Source organism: Silene latifolia, chromosome Y (assembly GCF_048544455.1).
Source record: "Silene latifolia isolate original U9 population chromosome Y, ASM4854445v1, whole genome shotgun sequence".
NCBI classification, from domain to species: domain Eukaryota; kingdom Viridiplantae; phylum Streptophyta; class Magnoliopsida; order Caryophyllales; family Caryophyllaceae; genus Silene; species Silene latifolia.
The window spans coordinates 5,463,850-5,487,553 of NC_133538.1; the positions used below are offsets into that span (position 1 = coordinate 5,463,850).

The window sequence follows — 23,704 nt, forward strand, 5'->3', positions numbered from 1 at the left end:
ACTATTCATATGTGATAATCACATTTATCGTTTGAGTTTTATTAAAACTCACCCGCTACCTTGTCGTATCCGAATGGGTTGTAGAGACAAATTGAACCTCATTAAAGTGAACTGGATTGACATGGTATTCGCCCCTAGTTACTTATATGAGGTGACGTCTCGAAGTGACTAGAGTGTGATGCGATTGATGGCAAGTTCAAGTGCCATAGAGTCATATGGGATGACTAGTCGATCACATAGGCAGACTGTATGGGACAATCTGTCGGGCAGTGACCGCTTATAGAGTTCTGGTAATTCATAAAGCCTGGTCGTGGCAAGAGCTACTATAGTATTCTTATGAGTCAATTCTTTTGACTAGAGACCATTCGCCCAAGTTGGCACAACTTCTGATTAGCTTTGATTTATACTCTACGATTTCTTAAACGAGGTCAAACTGGGTATATTTTGGGTTATGATGGACTGTGGCTGAACGAAGGGAATAGGATGATAGGAATTGTCCACCCCTTGTCAGGGTTGTTTGAAATCTCAAGGCCACTCGAGGAGTAGTTAACTGGAAATGCGTGGCCACGCTCGGAAGGTATCTTTGATAGATAATTCCGGTCAGACAGTTAATCTCCAGATCGAGAAAACCACTCAAGATATGATCAAATGTAAGTACGACCTGTAAGACACCTTGCATTGAGTGGGAGATTGTAATAGGACAAGAGAATTGGTGACGCACACTTGTCGAGGACAAGTAGGAGATTGTTGGGAAATGTGTCCTCAACAATAGTGCGATCACATGATTTAAATATCATAATTAAATCTCAAATTAAGAATACGTGAGGGATGATTCTTTATACAGTCGACTGACCGTCATTAATCGGTAATGATTGGCTAACTAGAGTTTGACATTACTGTCGTGTGACGGTGGTGGTCAGTTGATCCCTTTAGGTCACACCTATAGGATGAGGCCCAAATAGATATTTAATTAATTGTATGCGTCTGATTAATTAATTCCTTAATTATGGGAGTGCAATTTTGCGTCTTATTTTAATGTGATTAAATAAAGATTAAATTTAGTAATTAAGTGTTATATTACTAAATTAGTTGAGGTATTAATATAAGTTTTGAGGTAGAGGTAATTAGTTATTTAAAGTTACAAGAAGTTGTAATTTTAACTAACTAGTAATTATGGGACCCATTATATGTTGATATAATGGTAGTATACTACTCAAAAAGTGGAGTGTATATTATATTATTAAGTGTAATATTTAAGTGTTAAATGATTACATTAATAATTAAATAAGTAAGATTGTTAAACATAAGACTTATAAGCATTTGTGGGACAAATGACAAAAGGCAAAAATGGTCCATAAAAGGACCAATATTTCGGCCAAAATAAGATGAGCAAAGATGCTCTTTTGTCTTATGTTAATGTTGGTTATTGTGTGAAAGAGACATTACATACTAGCCTTTACATACTACATCTTACACAATCTACCTATAATGAACAAAACAAGAAAAGACAAAAGGCAAAAGATTCTTCCTTTGCTCTTATGCCAACCGGTTTTGGCACTATAAATGAGCACTTTGGTTGCTCATTTTTAGACTACTTGTTTTGCTAGTTTTTACTTGCTTCTCTCTAAAAAATTCCTCACATGCAAAATTCATTCAAGCTCTCAATAAATACTAATACACCATAATTTATTACTAGAAGTAGTAATATAAGAATATTAGTATTATTAAGGTAATATTTCTACTATATATCTAGTTAATATTAGTAGAGATTTTTGGGATTCATCTTGGGTGCAATTTATTGGAGTGGCTTCTAAACTTGGAGTCTTAGGAGGATCATCCATCATTATAAGCTCAAGAACAAGTGAAGGAAGGTGACCTTACTTGTGCCCAAATTTTCGAACCAACCAACAATGTAAGGAACATTGTTTTTCTTATAAATCTTTCATTTTGTTATGCATGCACTAGATCTAAAGAACAAATAATTAATAAGTTAATTAGTTCATTATTAGAGGAGTCTAATAATAGGTATATGAACCTAACAGGAAGCCCACAAGGACACCTAACCCCACCCGTCGATAACGGCCTCTACTAAGTCAAGTGTCGGAGTTCAAACAAGGTCATAGCTACTACGATATATGATATGCAAACATCGTTTTAAACCCTAACATGTGACAACAATTTCTATGTCGTTTTAGATGCAACTAAACTAACTTTGTCAAAGTTGTAATTTAGCATGTGGGTTGATTGATCTAACAACATGTAAAGCAGACAAACAAGGCTTGATAGGAATGGGGGAGCCGTTGGGATCTATCCTATTACAACCCGGGCATTTCATGCCGACACAACGATAAATTAAAGATACAACTCGATCTAAAATACAACGTTATACACACGACGCAAAACACGGCCATTCGGCCTAGGAAACTGTGCACAAAGGGGTGGCCCACGGCTTACATGACTCACGGCCTTGGGTCACTCCTCGTAATGCGTGCTTTCACTTAATCTCATCGAATTAGACATTGGGTCACACACCAAAGCATGCATTAGCATAAATCGGGCCATGTTGCTTTAAACAACATGCGAGTTACTACGCTCTTACTTGCATTGGGGCACAACCATGTAACCAAACAAGACTAAAGTTTTTAGAAATCATTTGACTCGATAAAAGAAAGCTAACTTGAAAATTACAACTCGATAACAAACGATAAATTACAAGCGACCAAACAAATAAAGAACTAATGATGTAAAACAAACGAAACAAGAAAGACCAAAGGACACGGCCAAGCCTCACGGCCTAAAGCCACGTCCAACCCTAGGTCCTAGGTCAGGTTCATTAGTTAGATCAATTGATTGCGAAACAAGTTCGGAAGCGGGCTAGAAAACAAGTTAGAAACGACGTTGATCGATTTGGAAAGATACCTTGCAAACGCGCATTCTACACGGCCTAAAGGGGTCAAATTAGGTCAAGTTTACTAATTAATTTAACTCATCGAGTGTTAAAAAGAAGGTGATAATCACGCACTCTTATTCTAACGAGAAATTAGGTGAAAGAGAGAGATGCATTCAATTAAGTTACAGAATCGTCAGTTGATTTTTAAAGCTATGTCGATGTACCCTAAAGTGTCTAATTAGGTTATTAAATTGATCTAATGTCATCTAAACGAGTTATATGTTAACAATCAGAGGTCATACTAACATGTAAATGATCCTAAGGTGTGTCGAATCACACGAAACAAAGGAGAGGTCAAGAGCGAAGAACGAAGTCAGAAATCGTTTTATTAATGCCCTACCTTGAACACGAGGATATGTAAATGAGACGGGGGTGTACGACCGACTGATGTAGCGGTTTCTTTCCCATCTCAAGTCAACGTGGGTGTTCATGGTGGTACTTTAACTCATACTCGGACTAAACTAGTTTCATAGTTAATTAAACAATCGATAAACAAAAATGATAAACGAATAAAAACAAACTATAAAAAACAAACATAAAAAAACGAAATAAAAGGGAGAAAGAGGAGGATTTGATGCACCCTCAACTTACATGTATCGTTGACACCGTCTTGGGTCGTAATCGATGGTATATTTTATCTCGAGAGGCCGTCGTCGACGAAGAAACAAAGCAAACAACACGTTTTTTGCAAATCTGGACAGCAACTTTCAAACAGCGATTTCTCTCTCGTTTCACGGTGAAAATTCGATTTAAAAGATGTTTTGAAAACTAGAAAGAGAGGAGAACAGAGATCTTAAAACAATCCCTGCTCGTTTTGAGTTATTGGGCACGAAAAACGAGCACAAACAGAACTGGACAGACAGAACAAATCGCAAAAACAGTGTATAACACTCTGTTTTTCGAGGGAATTCGTGTACTCTCAAGGGCAATTTGGCTCGTAAATATTTGTCTAATGTGTAGATGGATGTTGTATGGTTAATTTGGAATAAGAAACTCGAATTTTGATGGATGTTTGAAGGAGGAACGAATTGTATTTCGAAGAGGACACACAAACTGTTCCAGTTTGTATGTCGGTTTTGTGGAGGGTTTTTGGGAGGCAATTAGGGTTTGTTTCTGGAGTTTTAAGCTTGTGAATGACCGTTGTATGTATGGAGAACTTAGAGGAATGAATGTATGGTGAAGGGTGGGTATTTATAAGGAGTTAAAGTAGGGTAAAAGGGAGGAGAGGCAGACGGGCTCGGCTGAGCATAGCTGCTGTCCAGCAGCTTTTGGGGGGTTTTCTAGGGTTCGTATGGGGGGTTTTCTTGGTGATTAAGGTAAGGTAATATGGGTAGGATATTAGGGTATGGGTTAGGGTTAATGGGCACGGGTTTTGGTGGTATTTGGAGCGGGTTTTGGGCTCGGGATTGAGCTGCAAAACAGGGGGGCTGCTTCGTGTTTTTGCGGGCTGTTGGGGGTGATTTGGGACGGGATTTGGGCCATGGTTATGGGGTTCGAACTGGGGTTGGATGGGTAGAGGCTTAGGTTGATTAGTGTACTCGATATTCGTGCCAACTCGTAAAGAAGACGGGCTCAAAAACCGAGCTAAAATCGAGCTCAAAAACGTGCCGTTGAAACGAGTTCTTTTCGATTTTTAAATCGATTTTTCAAATCAATTAACACATTAAAATAAATGACTTTTCAAATCAAATATACTCATAAAATGATTTTTCAAATCAAATATTTATTTTATTTTCAATAAAATAAACTTGGGAAAATAAATTCAAAATAAAATAAAATAAATTGAATTCACCTAAAAAAAGCTATAATTTAAATATCATTTAAATTAATAAAATGAACTCACTTAAAAAAAAACATTAATTTAAATATCATTTAAATTCATAAAATACTTCATCGACGACGCCCATTCTACATTGTAAAACGAGCTCCAAATAATGACAATGACAACTAAAGAATACATGTGTCCTATCATCATCGAGTGTTTGTCGGGTTCTCTATAAATTCCAATATCGACGGATACGGGTATCTACAGACTTACTCGATCGAGTAGGTGAAGGTCAGAAGCACGTAAAACAAATTACTAGGGCTACTCGATCGAGTAAGGGTTACTCGATCGAGTAACAAGAGGTGCACTCGATCGAGTGAGGGCCACTCGATCGACTACCCTACGCATTTCTCAGCACTGTCCAATTTTTGTAAAACGGTCATATCTCACTCGTTTCCCGGTCATTTTGGGCGTGTGACCTATCGTTAGAATCGTAAAAGAACAAGCTATAACATCCAATTGGAATCAAATTAAAATCAGTTATGAATCTCATGTAATAACGGTTTAAAGACAACCTCTCTATAAATAGACAACATAACTATTTGATTTTCTCTTTCAAACAACTTAAACATCTACAAGGTGAACAAAAGCGACTCGATACTTGTAAAACCACCATCCCTAACCACATGTTACTACCTACCAAAAGCCAAACAATAACTTCTATCATGCTCATATAACATTCAACTTATCAATCATGTACTATCCGCATGCTTTAATTTTATAACTTTTCGTAACACCAAACATACTCATACATTACAAATCCTATTTCCATGTAATTAATTCAACAATATTACAAATCCACTTCGTCACCTAAACATATTTATAATCACAAAATTCACATTCTCATGCAATTGACTCTCCATCTTTTCCAATCAAGTCTTCCCATTCCAACCACATTCTTCATCTAACAATTGCATACGACATAACAGTAGACAAGTATATGAACTTATTATTTAAGTTTACGAAAACAAAATTATGTAAAATCATGTCACATCCCCTAATCACATGTTACTAGTATAGACACATTATAAATCATTCATCCTGCAACATCATTATTCATCACATATTACCATATATGAACTACTTCCTTTTTCCTCCACATCGTTCATCATTCTCATATACTTTTCCAGCAATTCCAAACAACATTGTAAACCAATTATCATGCAACATGCCTATTCACAACACTTTATCATTTACCACATTCCCCATTCCCCATTCCACCACAATCATTTTGCAACATTTCTATACAACACATCATTTAATATACGCAATAGAACATTAGCAAACACATAGTGGTCCCATGACACCCCATAGTGACCGGTTCAAAATTGTAGGGCGAGTTCGTGACTTTAGGACGTCTCCCAAGTATTTGCATTAGCTCATACAACTTCTACCCGAGTTCATTTTAGTTTGACTCCCTATGTTAATTAGGATCATTGGTTACAGGTTTCAAGATCGTCGCTCTGATATCACTTTGTGACACCCCCATACTCCAAGTGCCTTATCAGGACCACTTAAGGTATGAGAACGTCACCATCTCGGTTACCCGAGGCAATGATACTCAAATAGACAATAACGAAACGTATTTAAATGATAATAAAGTTTAAGTGATACAAGTCAGACTCCAAAAACTGTAAAAAAGGAAATACAAGGTTCTCAAAACTGTCAACTAATATACAACTACAAGACGTTCGACATAGCGGAAGACTTCTAAATCTGCAACGTGATGACTCATCCCAGCTATCCCATGGACATCGTCTCATACCTGCTCGATAACTGCTCACCACCCCCGAATGGATCACCACACTTTTTAAAACATTTAAACGGGGTCAGTACTAATTACATAAAATAAATACCATAAAGGAATAATATCACAAACAGCACAAACAGCTCAACAAACTCTAGTCTCCATCTCAAATCTCCACACAACTGACTACACACTAAAGTGTGTAGCCCTGCAAAAGTACCCATCGCAACAAGTACTCCACGCCGCCAGTGAGAGACCGCAGCCATACCCACCAAATCCCCGCTCATCTCCATCGACCAATAAACCCAAGTTTCCTTAATGTGCATATCCCCTCCTGTGGCGGGTTCCACAGAGGGCGAACCAAGGGCGTGAAGTCACTCCTGCAACTGACTCCACTCAGCCAGGGACGCGCCCCGAAGATCACAAACAGTTATACAACAACAATCACATTATACTACCAACAATTACCAAATTAGAATCTAATGTCAATACGATATACAACAACAACAGTAATCACCAACCACACTTATGTAATTAATACTGAGTAGGGAAAACCCTACCTGGAAAAGCAACCACCACAGACGATCTAACAGCTAATCAGAATTCTCCTCTACGAATCCTCCTCCTATAACATGTATACATTCAATTACTACCACATACATACAAATCACCCAAAACCCTCAAAATCACCCAATTAAGGTTTTAAAGAAACTCGACCAAATGCTATAAAAAATATACAAGGAACTTACCCTTGACACGATGATCACAACGGCGTAAACAACAAGATGATCCGACTCTCCTAGCCTTGGGGATTTGCTAATGATGCGATGAATCAACTTACGTAACTTCTTTCTCTCAATTTAGGGTTTTAGAACGATAAAGAGGTTTAAGAAAAGTGACACAACTCATTATATATTAATCTCGCATCATTAACAAAATCCGTCAAAACTCAGCCCGTAAACTCACTTACTCGATCGAGTAAGGCACTTACTCGATCGAGTGCCCCCTACTCGATCGAGTACCTAACTTACTCGATCGAGTGCCCTACAGGCACACTACCGTTTTGCCTCAAAAATTACTTACTCGACAGAGTAAGTCCCACTCGATAGAGTACCCAAAGATATAGAAAACCGTAGTATTACATGTTCACCTCACGTTTAGAAACCCTCGGTGAAACGAAGGGGTTGGAATTTGTATATGAAACAGATTCTAACAAGGCTTTGACAAGGATTTTTTGGACGTATCCGGAACGGAGGAGATGTTACTCATTGTTTAGTGATGCACTTTCATTTGATCCAACCTATGGAACTAACAAATATAACATGATTTTCACGCCTTTCACCGGCATTGACAATCATAAAAAGTCAATGATATATGGATACGCACTTTTAGCACATGAATATGATGATTCATTTATTTGGACGTTTCAGCAATTTATGAAAACAATGGGTGGTAAAGAACCAATTACATCAGCACTGACCAAGACAAGGGAATAATAAATGTAGTTCCAGGTGTGTTTGATGTCTCCTACTTTGTGAATCTAGTTATTTATTTGGTGAATCTAGGGACTTCACCCGTGAATGTAGTTATTTATTTTGTGTTGTGTAAATTTGGTCTAGCTTGATCAAGGTAGATTTCTTATTTTTTGAATCCTAGAGCTTATACTGTGAAACTAGAAGGTAATATTGTGAAACTTGGTTATAACTTGGTGATATAAAGTTTATTTGTTACCTATGTTGTGAATCCTGGACTTTCATTTGTGAAACTAGAAGGTATTTTCGTGAAACTTGAACTTATGCAAGTTTAACTGGAAGGTGTTTTTTGGTGAATCTAGGGACTTTATTCGTGAATCTAGGGACTGTTTTTGTGAATTTTTGTTATTAAAAAGTGATATTGACAATAATACAAAATGGGATTTTGTCACTTGTAGCCGTGTTCAAAACAGAAATACGTTGCTTTTGTATGTGGCATATTATGACAAAAGTAACCGACAAGGTTGGGATCACAATTTGTAAAGACACTGACTTCCTAAGCCGTCTCAACGATGTCGTCTGGAGCAATGACATGGAGCCTGAAGAATTTGAAGAGAATTGGGCTAAGGTCATTAGTGACTTCTCCTTAGAAGGAAATAAATGGTTGACTGCCATGTTTTCCAAACGAGACCAGTGGATACCCGCTTACTTCAAGAATGTGCCAATGGGCAATATTTTAAAAACCACACAAAGATCAGAGAGTGCGAATAGCTTCTTCAAGAGATTTAAAAATACATATGGGACCCTTGTGGAATTTTGGATGAGATTTGAGAGTGCCATGGACCAACAAAGGCACACTCTTAAGCTTCTTGAAGCAAAGAGCGACAATTCAATGCCTGAGACCCTATTCGGGTTAAAGTGGGAGGCCCATGCAGCGAAGGTCTATATACATGAAATGTTCTACGAAATCCAAAAGCAAGTTAAGTTTTCGGTAAATGCGTGTAGTGTTTGTGGATACACCCCACCAGATACAGTAACTAACTTTGATGTTTCAATGGTTGAGAACGTAAAAAAGCGAAAGAGATATGTTGTTGAGTACAATGGGACAACAATGGATGTAAGTTGTACTTGTAAATTGTTTGAAAGGACGGGTATTTTATACAATGACATCATTTGGATTTGCTCCGGAAAGTTTACGGAAATCCCTGAGAAATACATCTTGTGTAGGTAATACGAAATTGGGAATGCCTTGTGGAAAACTACGATCCTGCTGGTAATACGAAATTTGGAATGCCTCGTGTGTGGTTTGAGATTTACACAACTCTTGGTATCCTAAAAAGAAAAGAAGAGGCGGATCTCAGAGAATTTGCAAAGATAATCAGAGAATTTCGAGAGAAGTTAAAGCCAAACCCAAAGCCCTTAACTAAAGAGCAACAATTGGAGGTCCTTCTCAACTACAAGGCTCCAAAAGAAGTTAGGATCATACCACCTAATGTCTCTAAGAATAAAGGTAGTGGTAAAAGGTTGGTGAGCAGCAAAAATAAGGAAATCATGAAGGCAAAAAAACCGAAAAGGTTGTGTGCTAAGTGTAAACGTAGGTCACACCATAATAAAAGGAATTGTCCAAATGATTTTACAGAGCATCCTCCCGAAAATCAAGTATTTAATATTCTACTCTTTTCTTTAAATTTCACTTCGAAAGCCTTAGGGGATAATACCTCCTTATTTGCTGTTACTTTGTGCCTATACCAACTGAGTCTTGTGCAGCCAGCACGTGCTTGGATCTGATCCACACGTAATTCAAGTTTGTCTCTCGAAAAACCTGATGACTTCGTGTTTTAAAACGCTTGACGTGCTCGCACACAACTACAGGAACTTTATTTTGTTGTAGTTTCTATTTCAGGAACATTATAGTAGAAATTTTTGCGGTTACTTTTTTACTCTTTTCCTTATTTGGTGAATCTCAGACCTTATTTTGTGAATCTCAGACCTTGTTGAGTGAATCTTAGAACTTGTTTTGTGAAACTTGGTCATCATAAGTGGTTAAAATCACCTTTTTTGCTATTTTCCTTATTTGGTGAATCTCATACTTTATTTTGTGAATCTCAGACCTTGTTCTGTGAATCTTAGAGCTTGTTTTGTGAAACTTGGTCATCATAAGTGGTTAAAGTCACCTTTTTGCTCTTTTCCTTCTTTGGTGAATCTCTGACCTTATTTTGTGAATCTCAGACCTTGTTCTGTGAATTTTAGAGCTTGTTTTGTGAAACTTGGTCATCATAAGTGGTTAAAGTCACCTTTTTGCTCTTTTCCTTCTTTGGTGAATCTCTGACCTTATTTTGTGAATCTCAGACCTTGTTCTGTGAATTTTAGAGCTTGTTTTGTGAAACTTGGTCATCATAAGTGGTTAAAATAACCTTTTTTGCTCTTTTCCTTATTTGGTGAATCTCAAACCTTGTTTTGTGAATCTTCGACCTTGTTCAGTGAATCTTAGAGCTTGTTTTGTGAAAAATGGTCATCATTAGGGGTTAAAATCACTTTTTTTGCTTAGACCTTATTTGGTGAATCTCAGACCTTGTTTAGTGAATCAAATTGCAAAATTTCTCTTAAGCTGTCGTTGATTCACTACTACAGATACAGGCTATAACAACGGTTAAAAACCATTGTTATAACAAAAAGCGGACGTTATTAAAGCGTCTGTTGTTAAAGGTTTTAACAACGGTTGGTTTTTCTAAGAAACCCGTTGTGAAAACAATTAACAACAGTTTAAAGTAGAAAAAACCGTTGTGGAAAGTGTGACTAATTTTTGGTGGGAAAGTTATAACAACGGTTACAGTATAAAAAACCAATGTTATAACTAAAGACAACGGATTTTTTTTTAAATAACCGTTGTTGATTTTTTTAAAAAAAAAAATTTAAATTATATATTACTAGATGCATGCATTACCATTACCGATGCATGCATTATTATTACTGCCAAATCCCTGCATATGAAAGGAAAATATATGGAATGAGAAAGGTTATAAGATTTGAAGGAGATATGATGACACAACTTCCTAAACATATATTAATTAAAAAACAATTCAAAGGACACATTACTAACTATAAATTCATGCATTATCTCAATAACCATTCCATTATCTCACTATCTCACGTCCTAAACTGCTCCAAACCCTAAATCTTTAAAACAAACTCCAAACTTCCTTCAAAACTTCCTTCAACAATGAATGATACCATCCGTAATACATGCATTATGACCGAGTACAAAAAGATTTCATCCGCCGGTTGCTGGACATCGAGGGCAGGTACATGAGCTACCTTGAGGACGCTCGGACCACACTCAAGGACGCCAAAAAAATGGCTTGACAGAGCAGAAGATGTTGCAGCTATATGACAATATAGCAACTGCGGAACGAAACCTCCAAATAGCAAAGGAGGAGAGGATGGATATCATAGAAGAGAATAAGACTCTCTATGCATATCTAAGAATTGCATTTTTAGCAATGTAATTCGTTTTTTATTTATTTATATATTAATTAATTAAGTTTATTATGCATCCCTCTCCATCATCTTCTTCTTTTGTTTTATTTTATTTAATTTGTTTTACAAGCTAATAAACGCAGAAAAACAATAGTAACCATTCACTAATTAAGCGAATAATAGTTAGAGAAAGAACAATAATGATCGATAAAAACACATGCAAATGAAATAATTAGAGAAAGAAAATAATGACTGAGATGATGACAAAACCTAAAACCATGCATATAAATTAAAGTGATACCTGATAATTAGAGAAAATAAGAGACGACGACAACAACAGTGACGGAGATGATAAAGCGACGATGAGAAAGAGAGAAAGAGACGATGAGAAAGTGCGTGTTTGTGTTTGTGTTAGGTTTGTGTTTGTGACTGTAGCTGATCTGCTGTGTTTGTGTGGTTTATATTATGGAAAGTATTGACAACGGTTTTTACACAAAAACCCATTGTCCTTAGAGAATATATTAACAACGGGTCCTTAGAAAACCGTTGTTAAAAAGTATTAACAACGGGTTCTAATATAACCGTTGTATTACTTTTCACTAATTTTGCGCCAAATTATTAACAACGGTTATAATGTATTACAGAGTAAACTGTTGTTATTAGTTATTATATTAACAACGGTTGTGAAAGTTTGACCCGTTGTTAAAACCTATAACAACGGTTATCAACACATAACCGTTGTAATTAAGTTTAGTAAAATTCGCGCCATCCATTCTAGAACGTCTTATGGTGATTTTCGTGAATAAGCGTTGTTAAAGGAGCGTTGTAGTTGCCTGGATTTGTAGTAGTGATTAGGCCTACTAGGTCAAATAGAAACTATATTTTTTTGAAAAAAAAAGTATCTAATTTAAGGTTTAACTCTTAACAGGGAGATACATCAGGAGAAGACGAAGAAGAAGAGTATAGAGAATGATGTAGATGTGAGCATGATGACGATGGAAGAAGCACAAGTTTTATCTATGTTTAGTTTGATTTAAGGTTTTAAACTTAAGCATTTGGTTAAATGTTGGTTTTATTTTGGCTTTGAACTTCAACATTTGGACCTCAATGTGTGTGAAATCTCATTTATTTACGACGTTTTTTTGTTTCCTATGTTCTATGTTATGAATGCTAGACTTTCATTGGTGAAACTAGAAGGTTTTTTGGTGAAACTTGAACTTAAATTTGTCCAATTGTTTACTTGAAAATAAATAGTTCTAGAAATTCAGACGATAGTGTGATTACAAATAAATGATGCATTCATGGAAAAACGAGGGCAAACATATCTTAATTACTAAAGTACATAACTTAATATACTAAGATTCAGCTGTTAATAACCCAGAGCTAGATGGCTGAAAATTAGCAGCTTTACCAAAAACTAAAGTCCGCCTAGTAGCGCCTTTAATCTCAGGAGTTGAACACATGGTTTCGTCCCTCAAAGGATAAGTCTTGAGTGATTGAACTCTACTCCAACCTCGAATTCCCCGACTTGCTTCACCTTTGGAATGATCATCCCTCAAATTCCCCGACTTGCTTCACCTTTGTCGTCTGCATCTCATATATCACAAATAGAGAATAACTAGAATACTGCAATCACACTGTCGTCTGAACACTCGAACACTTCCTCATTCACCGTAATGAGGGCACCGGAGCTGGAGGAGCCTCGACCCAGTTTTGCATATTATGCGTCAATAATAAGCAAAATGACTCAGTATGTGACTCCTTCATGATCTTCTTCGAAACTGGTGTCTAATCCATCCATCTCAGAAGGATCATTTGTTTGCAAAATGAGTTCACATCATCCCATCAACATGGACAATTATCTTATTAATGAAACACCTATACAGCCAAAAAAAAGTACAATAGACTTATTTACGAAATATTCACCCATGTTATGAACAAATGGACTTCACATCATTTTTAAGACAAGGAAGTGTACCTTTTTAGTATTTTTATCCCATTTTAGAAGTTCCAACATTATCGACTTTCGATATTCTGCCAATTTCTGGAAAGAGTGATGTATATTAATGAAGTATATACACAACCTAATTTTGTGGAATATAAGGCTTTATTTTCGTATACTAATGAACTTACCTCAAAATATACACTTTTGGTCCATAAACTACCATCGTCCAACGCACTCAACTTCTTCAGCACAAAAACGCCACAATCATAACTAGACAAAAAAAACATTTATGAGCGTGATAAGTGGTAATTTAGTGTCGTTTTACCCATGCTTATATCTTATATTTGACTCGATTTTGTGTGATTCAATTGTCTAATAGCTCACTTTAGTATTTAATTAGAAATAATTGGTTTTATTAGAATAAATAATAATTATTGTCATATTTCGAGAATAGGTACTTGTTTTGTTATATCATTTTGTAGGAAAACAAAGTCAAGTCGGGACGCAATAAAAGAAAATGAAGTCATGTGAATCGGGTCAAGACGGACGGAATCAAGTAATATGTGATGCAATGGAGCAAAATTAGACAAAGTCAAACTCAAACTTGATCAAGGCCAAAATCAAATACACCGTCATTCCCAAAATAAGAGTAATTTAATATTTACTCCCTTTTACAAACCTCTTTTCTAAATTTACTCCCTTTTGAAAACTTTTTATTATTTTACTCCCATGAAATGTTCTCAGGTCAAATATTGCACCCAATTTGGCACTCCGGTGATATATTCCGTCAATATTTGAAATTTCTGATTTTAAGTCTATTTTTAAGACGAAAATGCCCTTCCCTCTTCTTATATACTCTTATAGGTCTTCTCTCTCCTATACTTCACCTCACTTCATTCATTCATCCTATTTTTCCCCAATTAAGGTATGTTCATCTTCTTCCTCTCAATTTTATTTCTGTTGTAATTACTACTTAGTATAGTGTTCTGCAAATTTGCGATTTTGTTTCAAAAATTTATGCAATTAGGGTTCATATATGCGATTTTATGCCATTGAATTAGTAATTTACAATTTTTGATTTTCTGCAATTAATTTAGGGTTCATGTTTTCTGCATTTTCGTTTCAAAATTTAGGCGAGAACATGTCAATGGAAAGCAGCTATGAAAGTAGTCATCATAGTGTTGTTGATGAGCAACCCAAAAGTGTCTCGTGCGGTGTCCCTGGTTGCCATTTTGACGTCTTCCACACATGACAATCCAGGGAGGAGGTTTGAAAGGTGCAAGTTTTCTAACCCATCACCGGTATGGGGGGATGTCGTTGGTTTCGTTGGCACGATCGTGTTCAAACAGTGTGGCGAAGACATAATCAACAAGATGAAGATGGAGAAAAGAGTGAATGAGTATGAAGTTGGTTGTTTGTCTCGTGAAATTCAATGGTTGAAGGATGATAGGAAGAAGCTTCAGTTTGAGATTGAAAACTTGAAGAACAAAGCATTCATGTCTAAGTGTGAAAGGGTTAGTTATTGCAAAGGGTATCCATTGGCAATTGTTTTTGCCATTTTCATTGTTTTGATCATAGTATGTACTAAGTAGGCGAAACTTTGGATGAATGTAATGTTATGAGTACTCTAATGTTCAAGAATTTGGCAGTAATGACAATGGTAGCATTTGGTTATGTGCGAATTTGGTGTTGATGAAATAATTTTGCATTTGTAGCCTTTCACTAATTTTCTGGTTTGATTGTTCATTTCTCACATTTACACAAGTAAATGCACTTCAAAAGTAAACAAATAAACCAGAAAATCACAAGGGCTTGTTCAATGAACAACCATCTAAACCAACTGCTTGAAAGGCAACTACTGCAGTATACACAAACCAAACCAAACCAACTGCAACACACTTTCATCTCAACAAACAGCCTAAGAAGACTGAAATTGACATTCATCGAATAAACTTCATTGTTCAAAGATAAAATGGTTCAAATGATACTGATAATGAAAGAGCATAATGAAATTTCATTGTTCAAAACACAACAGCAAAGCACGGTTGTAAATAAAGTTGAAAAACAACAACATAAGATCAGAGCAGATTGTTTGAAGCTTGGGTCAACAGATCAGTGAATGACATAGAAGTGGTTGATGCTTGGTTGGGTGCATTTGCAGCAGTGGAGGTACTTGGGAGTTGCCGGTGTGGTGTCTTTGTTCTCCACGTCTCTTTTCTTGCGACCCTTGCCGTTTTTTTTTTTTTTTTCATTCTTTGCATACTCACTTCTACCAAGAGGCCTTCCACCGGGAGCTGCACGGTGGCTTTGGAGGTGCGGGGGGTTTTGCAAGTTCTTTTGTAATGGCCTAAGCCACCACAGTGGCTACAATTGTTGGTCCTCTTCAACCTCTTCACTTGTTGGTCCTCCTTTTCACCACCGACTTTCTTCTCTTCTTTGACTTTGGTCTTCCCGGCATGGTCCTCATTGGTGGTGGTAGTGGCTCGTAAACTGTTGGTTCCCATTGTTTGACACCAGGCATAGGAGAAACAGTGGGGCATAGGTGAGCATGTACCTCTCCTTTGAGTAAGCCTCATCAACATAGTCTCCGGGGTCCATTCTCTTTTCAAGCATGCATGCCATTGCATGGGGACAAGGCACACCGTTAAGTCCCAATACTTACACCCACATGACTGTTGTTTAAGTTCACAACATATTGCTCTCCTTTCAGCTCAACCTCAAACTCACCATCATCAGATTGCATAAAAGTAGCAAATCTGGCCTCATCCTTTGCCCATTCCAAATACTTGGTCACATATGGCATCAACCTCTCATCAACTTTCCTTCCACCCTCTCTTTTTTGACAAATCCTTTGCATTACATACCTCCTCATCCATTCTAAATGTGTGAGTATTGGTTTATCTCTTGCTTCTTTCAGAACTGCATTGAATACTTCACACACATTGTTCAGGAGAAGGTTTGACTTGCAACTTACATCAAATGCATGCCTAGACCAATGTTGAGGGGGAATGTCATTCAAGTAGTCATGTGCCTCCTTTGACAAGAACTCCATGCCCTTCATTTCTCTCTTGAAATTAGCCTGTAATGATGGAGTTTGAGTTTATTAATTAGACCATAAAGTAAAGCAGTAATTCTGAACTAGCTAAACAATTTAAACTGAAATAGAATAGAATTGAACTTACCCTTGTCAATGCTCTAAATGCGCTCCCAAAATGTTTCTTTGAATAACGACCACTCCACTGAGCTTAAAATTAGCCCAAATATGTCTTGCACAGAACCTTATGTTGGCCTTTGGAACCACATTAGCTAGGGCATCTACTAAACCTTTACTGCTGTCGACATAACATTAAGCCTTCCCCATCCACCTTCTCAATGTCATGGCTTAAAAGCTCTAAAAACCAGGTCCAAGAATCCTGTTCTCTACCTCTACCATCGCCCGTACTCTTTGGGTAGATGTTATTATTCCCATCTAACCCAACCGCAACTAGACACATGCCAGGGGTATACTCCTTTCAAATGACGACCATCAATCCCAAGTATAGGTCTACAACCTGTTTTAAACCCTTCTTTGCAAGCTTTCGGGCATGTGTAAAACCTCTTGAATATAACGGAGGCCTATCAATATTATCACAAACCACAAAAGCCAATCGCCAGGATTATATTTGATTAGAGCTTCGCGTAATCCCGCACCCTGGCATATTGGTCATTGCCATTCCCATGGATAACCAACTTGGCTCTTGACCTTGCCAACCAACACTTCATGTAACTGACATGAACTCCAAGATCCTTTAACACATGATTTTGAAATCTTTTTATCTTCCATCTAAGTTAGTTCTCCGAACTCCAAGTACTTGTCGAAGGAACTCGAACTAACCTTTCTATTGTAATTTGACATTACACACTTATGCTTCAACCTCAAACCTTTGATCTGAAATGTCTCTTGGTCTCTCAACTTCCTAGCATGCACATAAAACCTACAAGGATTATCAACCCCACATACACACTTACCCAATTTTGACCTTTTCTTGTTCCACTCACATTTACATCTATTGTAGCATTGTCTTTGTCACCACCTTTTTATCCCTTCCATTGTGAGAATACCAGAAATCATAACCATTCTTCACACTATGATGGATTAAAGCCTTTACAATATCTCAACACTTGGGAACTTTAACCCTTTCTTTGAGTTTTATACTTTTCCCAAAATCAAAATCAGGATTAAAAGTAGGGTAAGGACATGCCTCATCATCAGATCCCTGAAGACTCCTTAGCTCATCTGAGTCACAATCCACATCTGAACTGACATTAACATCTAACTCATCAACTCCTACTAAAACCTTCTCATTTGCATTTGAACATTCACCAGCTTCTTTATTTGCCTTCTTCCCCTCAACACCTAATCCACCTTCCACTCCCTTTAATATTGAGTCTCCCTCTTTTTCTTGATTATTAATGAAATAATCAAATGTATTCAAACCAAGGTCAAACTCATTCAAACCAAAATCTTGATCACTCAAACACGCTTCACTAACCTCAGAATCACTAAACTCAGACTCATCATTATTCTCATCACCCTCATTTGCTTTCTTTGCGTCAATTTCTTCTTCCCTTTTTTCACACTCGACTTCTTTTTCCCTTTACCAGTTTTTTTTCAATCCACCTACCTCCTCATTTCTCGCTTTCGGTGACCTTAGCCTTCCCTTTTCTGTCACCCTTACTCACCTTGTCCTTCTCCTTGTTGTTGACCTTGACCTTGCCTTTGCCCTTACCCTTGCCCTTGCCCTTACCCTTTTCTGTCACAACAACAGACCCATCACTGCCCTCTTCAATGACAGCCCACTCTTCTCTTTCCCTTATAACAATCCCAGTGAGCACCTAACTTCGATTCCTCCTTAAAGGCAACTTCTCCCTACGAGTTGGGACATTGATAATTTGTAGATCGAGGTAGTTATCTGTTTTTTCAATTTTGTGTGGTAGAGTTTTGTGTTGTAGGTTTCTTTTGTCTAGGGCTTTTTCTAAGGGGTATGGCAGAAACTTTATTTGGGGTTGGTAGTTTTTGTCTTGGTGCTTTGAATGGTAAAGAGTCATTAAGGCTGTTGTGGGCCCCTTTCAACTGTTTTTTTGAAGATAAAGTATTGATTCCCTCCTCAGAATCTTTTTCCCCTAGGCCCACATTCACACTCACACTTTCTGTCCTTTCTAAAACAACGGATGCGACTAGATCTTTGTCCTTGGTATAGTAATCCACACACTTATTGTATGGGTTGTCTTGCACACAGTCTTCAAAATGTTGACAAGATCAAAACTAGAAACCAACAACCCCTTCCCATGTGGATCACTAATACTCCTCATTGGCCTTCTATACCAAATCTCATAGTCCTCTCTCTTAGTTAAGCTAGTAGCCAATTTCTTAAAAAAATCAACAGTGACATTGTCTAAGAGAATACCATGCTTAAGGTGTACAGCACCACCAACATACTCAAATTTACCATTCTTGCACTCAAAATCACCCCCATGAAAGGCACGAACAGTTACCCTCTTGTAGGTTGTTTCTGAGGTCATTTCCTACAATGTTACCTCATCAACAATTAGGGATGCGAACTTATGAAATAGTTTAGGACAATGCGATTAGGGTTGGGGTTCAAAACACGAAAATTAGGGTTTCAAACCCGAATTTAGGGTTTCTAACCCGAAATTAGGAAACCCCATAAATTAAAGTTTCAAACCCGAAATTAGGGTTTCAAACCCGAAATTAGGGTTTCAAACCCGGAAAATAGGGTTTCGAACCCGAAATTAGGGTTTTTCATACATAAATATTTGGGCTATAAACACAGAATTAAAGGAGTAATCCACATCAATTAGGGAAATCAATAAAGTAATTTGCCAAAATTAAACCCAGAAATTAAACAACACAAAAAACAAATTAGACGCAAATTAAACCCAGAAATTAACTTGCAATGAACCCAGAAATGAATACACATGCAATTAAACTCAGAAATTACGGTTTAAAACAAAGAAATTAAAGCAATGAACATGAGTAGTGGGTGGAAACTTACAGTTAAGAATCTGGAATCGTCAAAAATCACTGAAGGAATCACCCGTGCTCTAATTTGAGGGAAAAATTTTGAGTAAAAATTTGAATTTCTGAGTACAATGAAAATGGGAGGGAAGAATGAGATGTAAGAAAGTGAATGTGAAGAGGCAAAACAGGTGAGGATGGGTTAGTGATAAAAGAGGGGCAAAACGGTCAAGAAACACGACTTTTCAACTTAAAGTTGATTGGGTGCGATATTTGGCGCGAGAACATTTAAATGGGAGTAAAATAATAAAAAGTTTTCAAAAGGGAGTAAATTTAGAAAAGAGGTTTGTAAAAGGGAGTAAATATTAAATTACTCCCAAAATAATGACCATCTTCTGGTTAATCCAAGAACCCAGTACTCAAAGTCAGCGCCTCAACCAGACCACGCACCACCATAATCTACCTGTCCACCTATTTGCAGCTACTGATGAATTCGACTCGATTCTGAACTGAAACTCCGAGCAGCTACCATGTTTGGATTCGCCCATCAGCAATTGACCATCATCATCGAGCTTCATCTCCTCCGAGGAACAACCAGCACCATACTCGGCCACCACCGTGCTCCTCTGACCTGAATTTGCCCAGAACATTCGAACAACCATGGTCGACCTAATTCGTCCTCTGATCTGCTGCATTTCCGTCGCACAATTGCAGTAGCAGCTATATGCTTAACCAAGACCCATCGATTCCGAGGACATTTCCAAGCAGCGAGCTTCTATCGTCAGATGCCAGTATGCAAATGGGGTTGATGAAATTCTGAAGTATGCGAAGAAATTTGGTTGGTTTTGTTTCCTTTTTTAGGGGTCAAAGGTTGACTTTCATTTGTCCTCTACTCTTGAGTGCTGCGTCTTGGTTATTTGAGCTGTTCCTCCTCATTGACGGTCTTGCCCCTGCATTTCAAAAGAAAGAAAACAAAGCCCAGATCATTTTAAATGGGTGTTCTTGGTAATTTCATGTGTTATTTTTAATAGCATTGTGAAAGTGTGTATAAAAGTGGGAATTTACGAAACAACAGGAGGCAGGGAGGATATTAGACGGCAGTAGTTAGAAAATTAGTAGGTCTCAAAATAAAACCTCCTATTATTTTTCTTCCTTATTAGTTTAATTACATATTAATTTAGTTCATCAATTTGGTTCAAGGTTTAATCTTTTTATATTTAAGATATAGATCTATCCTATTTATGCAATTTTCTTTCATATGGTATAATTTTCTCATCTCTTTTTTTATTGTTCTTATCATTTTCATTTCATTATTTATGTTAGTCTTACTTGTTAATTCAATCCAAGTTTGTTACTTTATTAGTTTAATTATGTTTATTACATATTTATTATTAGTGGGTACCTTAATTATTGTGTCCTTAATTATGTTAGAGTAGATTATTAGTTAGGAGGAAGGGATTAGTGTATTAAATTGGGATTTCATTTAATGGGTAGTCATTATTATCAGTAATCGTTAAGTCATTTGTGTTAATTTGTCACTTAATTGATACTTTAATGTGTTGTGTAACCCTAATGATGATTAGTGTTATTTGACCTTGTTATTGAGTCGACGTGGGAGACCCGGGACTTGATTAGGCACATTTAGGGTGAGACCGTTTCTTATTATTGTCACGAGAGTGAGTAATAGGGTGGTTGGGTACTTAGTGACTCGAGAGAGTATTAAGACCTCGAATTAACACTTATACTTTGTCGATTAATGAATCTTTAAACCCCATTTAGAACTCAATTAGATACATGAACCCGGTCCCCCCCTCCCCCTCTTAATCTCCCTAACTCCCTTAATTAGTCATTTATATCTACTTTCATTGTTTACTTGTTAGTTATTTATTCATTTCTTGTTTTAGTTACTTTTAGAATATTTCCAACCTCAATCTCATTATTAATTGGCTAGACTAAAACAAGGACGGAGACTTATAATCAATTCTAACCTCACCATCTCTTGGGACCGACCTCCTTACCCTACTACATTTCATTAGTTTGGTATTGAGCTTTTATAAATTATTGTTTGATTGATGGGACCACGACATCCTACCATCAAAATGGCGCCATTGCCGGGGATGGTGCTTTGTTAGATATAAGTCTTAATTTAGTTTTGGAATTAGTCTTTTTATTGCTTTTGAAAAAGAAAAGAAAAAAATGAATATTTGAAAAAAGAAAAAAATATGTTGTTTGTTTACTTGCATCTTTAGTTATAGATGTTAGTCACTTGCATTTAGAGCCTTGCATTTAGTGTCTTGTATTTAGTGTCTTGCATTCAATAATGTCTTCATCCATGTCTTTACGTTATCATAGTAGGCCCGACCCGAACTTGTTTGTCTCTCCTATTGATATTGGAGAGGATGTGGAGCTTGGCTTGCATCCGGATTGGGTTGAAATCTTTCAAAAAGATGTGTTTCTTGGTCTACCAAATGAGAATGTGTTGGACCATTTGGAGAGGTTTAATAGAAAATGCATTTTGGTGAAAAAGAATGGTGTGTCCGAACATGTTGTAAAACTCATGCTCTTTCCTCTTACTCTTGGGGATGGAGCCGAGAAATGGTTATATTCTCACCCTCCTAGCACTTTTTCTACTTGGGATGACCTTGTCCAAGCCTTTCTTACTAAATATTTTCAACCTTCTAAAACCGGCAAACTAAGAAATGAGATCTTTACTTTTCATCAAGGCGATTTTGAGAATTTAAGTGAGGCTTGGGAAAGGTTAAATGAACTTATGAGAGCTTGCCCTCATCATGGGAACCCAATTTGGCTAATCACACAAACTTTCTTTAACAATTTGCATCATGCCATTAAAGAATTGATAAATGCATCGGCCGGAGGTGCCTTTGATAGTTTGGGTGATGATGAGGCAAGATCTTTGCTTGAGAAAGTGGTTATGACCGATGCTCAATATGGGTTTGGGAGAGTGACACAATTGATTGAACCACAAGTTGAGGTCGATTCTCCCTCTTATGTTCAAAATGTTCAACACAATTGTGTTAACCCTCCCTCCATGATTGAGAATGATGTGCATACATTTTCATTTTCATATTCTTGTAATACATGTGGTTATTTGGGAAATGATTCTTGTGCTTGTTCTTTATATGCATCCCCACCTCCTATGTTGATGAATGTGATGAATAATGAAGATAATATGCACAATGTTCAATCATACCATGCTCCCTTTCACCCAATGAATTCTATTCATGTTTCTTCATCAAATTATGTGTCATGTGGTGGTTTTGAAGATAGTTTTGACTTGTGCCCTTCTTATACTCCCCAAGCCCCCATGAATGATTGTTTGATAAGTGATGTTGATAACTTGCATATCTTTGATCCCTCTTGTACACCACCTTATCACTATGCACCCAACTTTTTTCCAAGTCAAAGTCCACTTCCCTTGAATATGAATGTTGTGCACGAGTTAACATCTTCTTATGAATCTTGTGGTGATTTAGGATATGATTCAAATGTTTGTCTTTCTTATTCATACCCACCCCTTGAGAACATGAATGTGATAAATGATGTTAATAATGATATGCATGATGTTCCCTCTTATCATTCTTCCCTTCTTTCGATGAATGTGTGTGACATGCAAGCCTTTTTATTTAATTGTGAACCATGTGGTAGTTTTGGAGATAACATTGATGTGTGTCTCTCTTCTTTTCCGCAAATTCCCATGGATGATTATATGGTAAATGATGTTAATGATTTACATGTCTTTAACCCTTCTTATGAACCATCTCACCATTTTTCAAGACAACTTTCACACTCTTTATGCCAAAAATCTACACCACACCACGTGAATTCCAAATCATCTAGTAATGAGTGTAAGGTGGAGGTTATGATGTTTGAATGTGATTATGGATATTTTGGGACAAATTGTTTACTTGGAGAGAAAGTTGTGGATCAATTGTATTTGAGTGAATTGGAGTGTGTATCATTTGAGGTTGATCACGAGGCCTTGGGAAGAGAGTACTTTGAGAGAGTGATTCTTGAGTTAGATAGGAAAAATGATGGCAAAGATTGTGAGGAATTTGAGATTTTTGATGAGCCTTATGATGAAGAGTTTATAGGCTTGACTTACAACAATCTTGATGTGGATTTAGATGAGGACTTTATGCTTGAGGAGATTGGAACACCCACCCTTCTTCATGATGATGTTTGTGTTGGAAACTTGATAAAATGGGAGGGTGTCTCCTTAAGTATGGAGTTTGTTAGGAGTAAAGATGG

The 23,704-nt window shown here is 37.0% G+C and overlaps 1 protein-coding gene and 1 non-coding gene across 2 annotated transcripts; one reads left to right on the forward strand and one right to left on the reverse strand.

Annotated features, from left to right (window-relative positions):
* The first annotated feature begins 8,496 nt into the window (after positions 1 to 8,496).
* LOC141627523 (protein FAR1-RELATED SEQUENCE 1-like) lies at positions 8,497 to 12,508 on the forward strand. Its single transcript, XM_074440765.1, has 3 exons — positions 8,497 to 9,111; positions 9,222 to 9,517; positions 12,400 to 12,508. The coding sequence occupies exons 1-3, from the start codon at positions 8,497 to 8,499 to the stop codon at positions 12,506 to 12,508; spliced, it is 1,020 nt and encodes a 339-aa protein (XP_074296866.1).
* Positions 12,509 to 22,124: 9,616 nt separating this feature from the next.
* On the reverse strand, positions 22,125 to 22,231 carry LOC141635250 (small nucleolar RNA R71). The gene has a single exon (XR_012539949.1). It is a non-coding gene; the product is annotated as a small nucleolar RNA R71 (small nucleolar RNA).
* Positions 22,232 to 23,704: the final 1,473 nt, after the last annotated feature.

Excerpts from the sequence above, each read along its gene's own strand:
- LOC141627523 (XM_074440765.1), top strand. The coding sequence starts at position 8,497 with ATGACAAAAGTAACCGACAAGGTTGGGATCACAATTTGTAAAGACACT. Across the intron at positions 9,112-9,221 it reads ACAATGGGACAACAATGGAT|GTAATACGAAATTGGGAATG; the intron begins GTAAGTTGTACT and ends CATCTTGTGTAG. Across the intron at positions 9,518-12,399 it reads AATAAAGGTAGTGGTAAAAG|GGAGATACATCAGGAGAAGA; the intron begins GTTGGTGAGCAG and ends AACTCTTAACAG.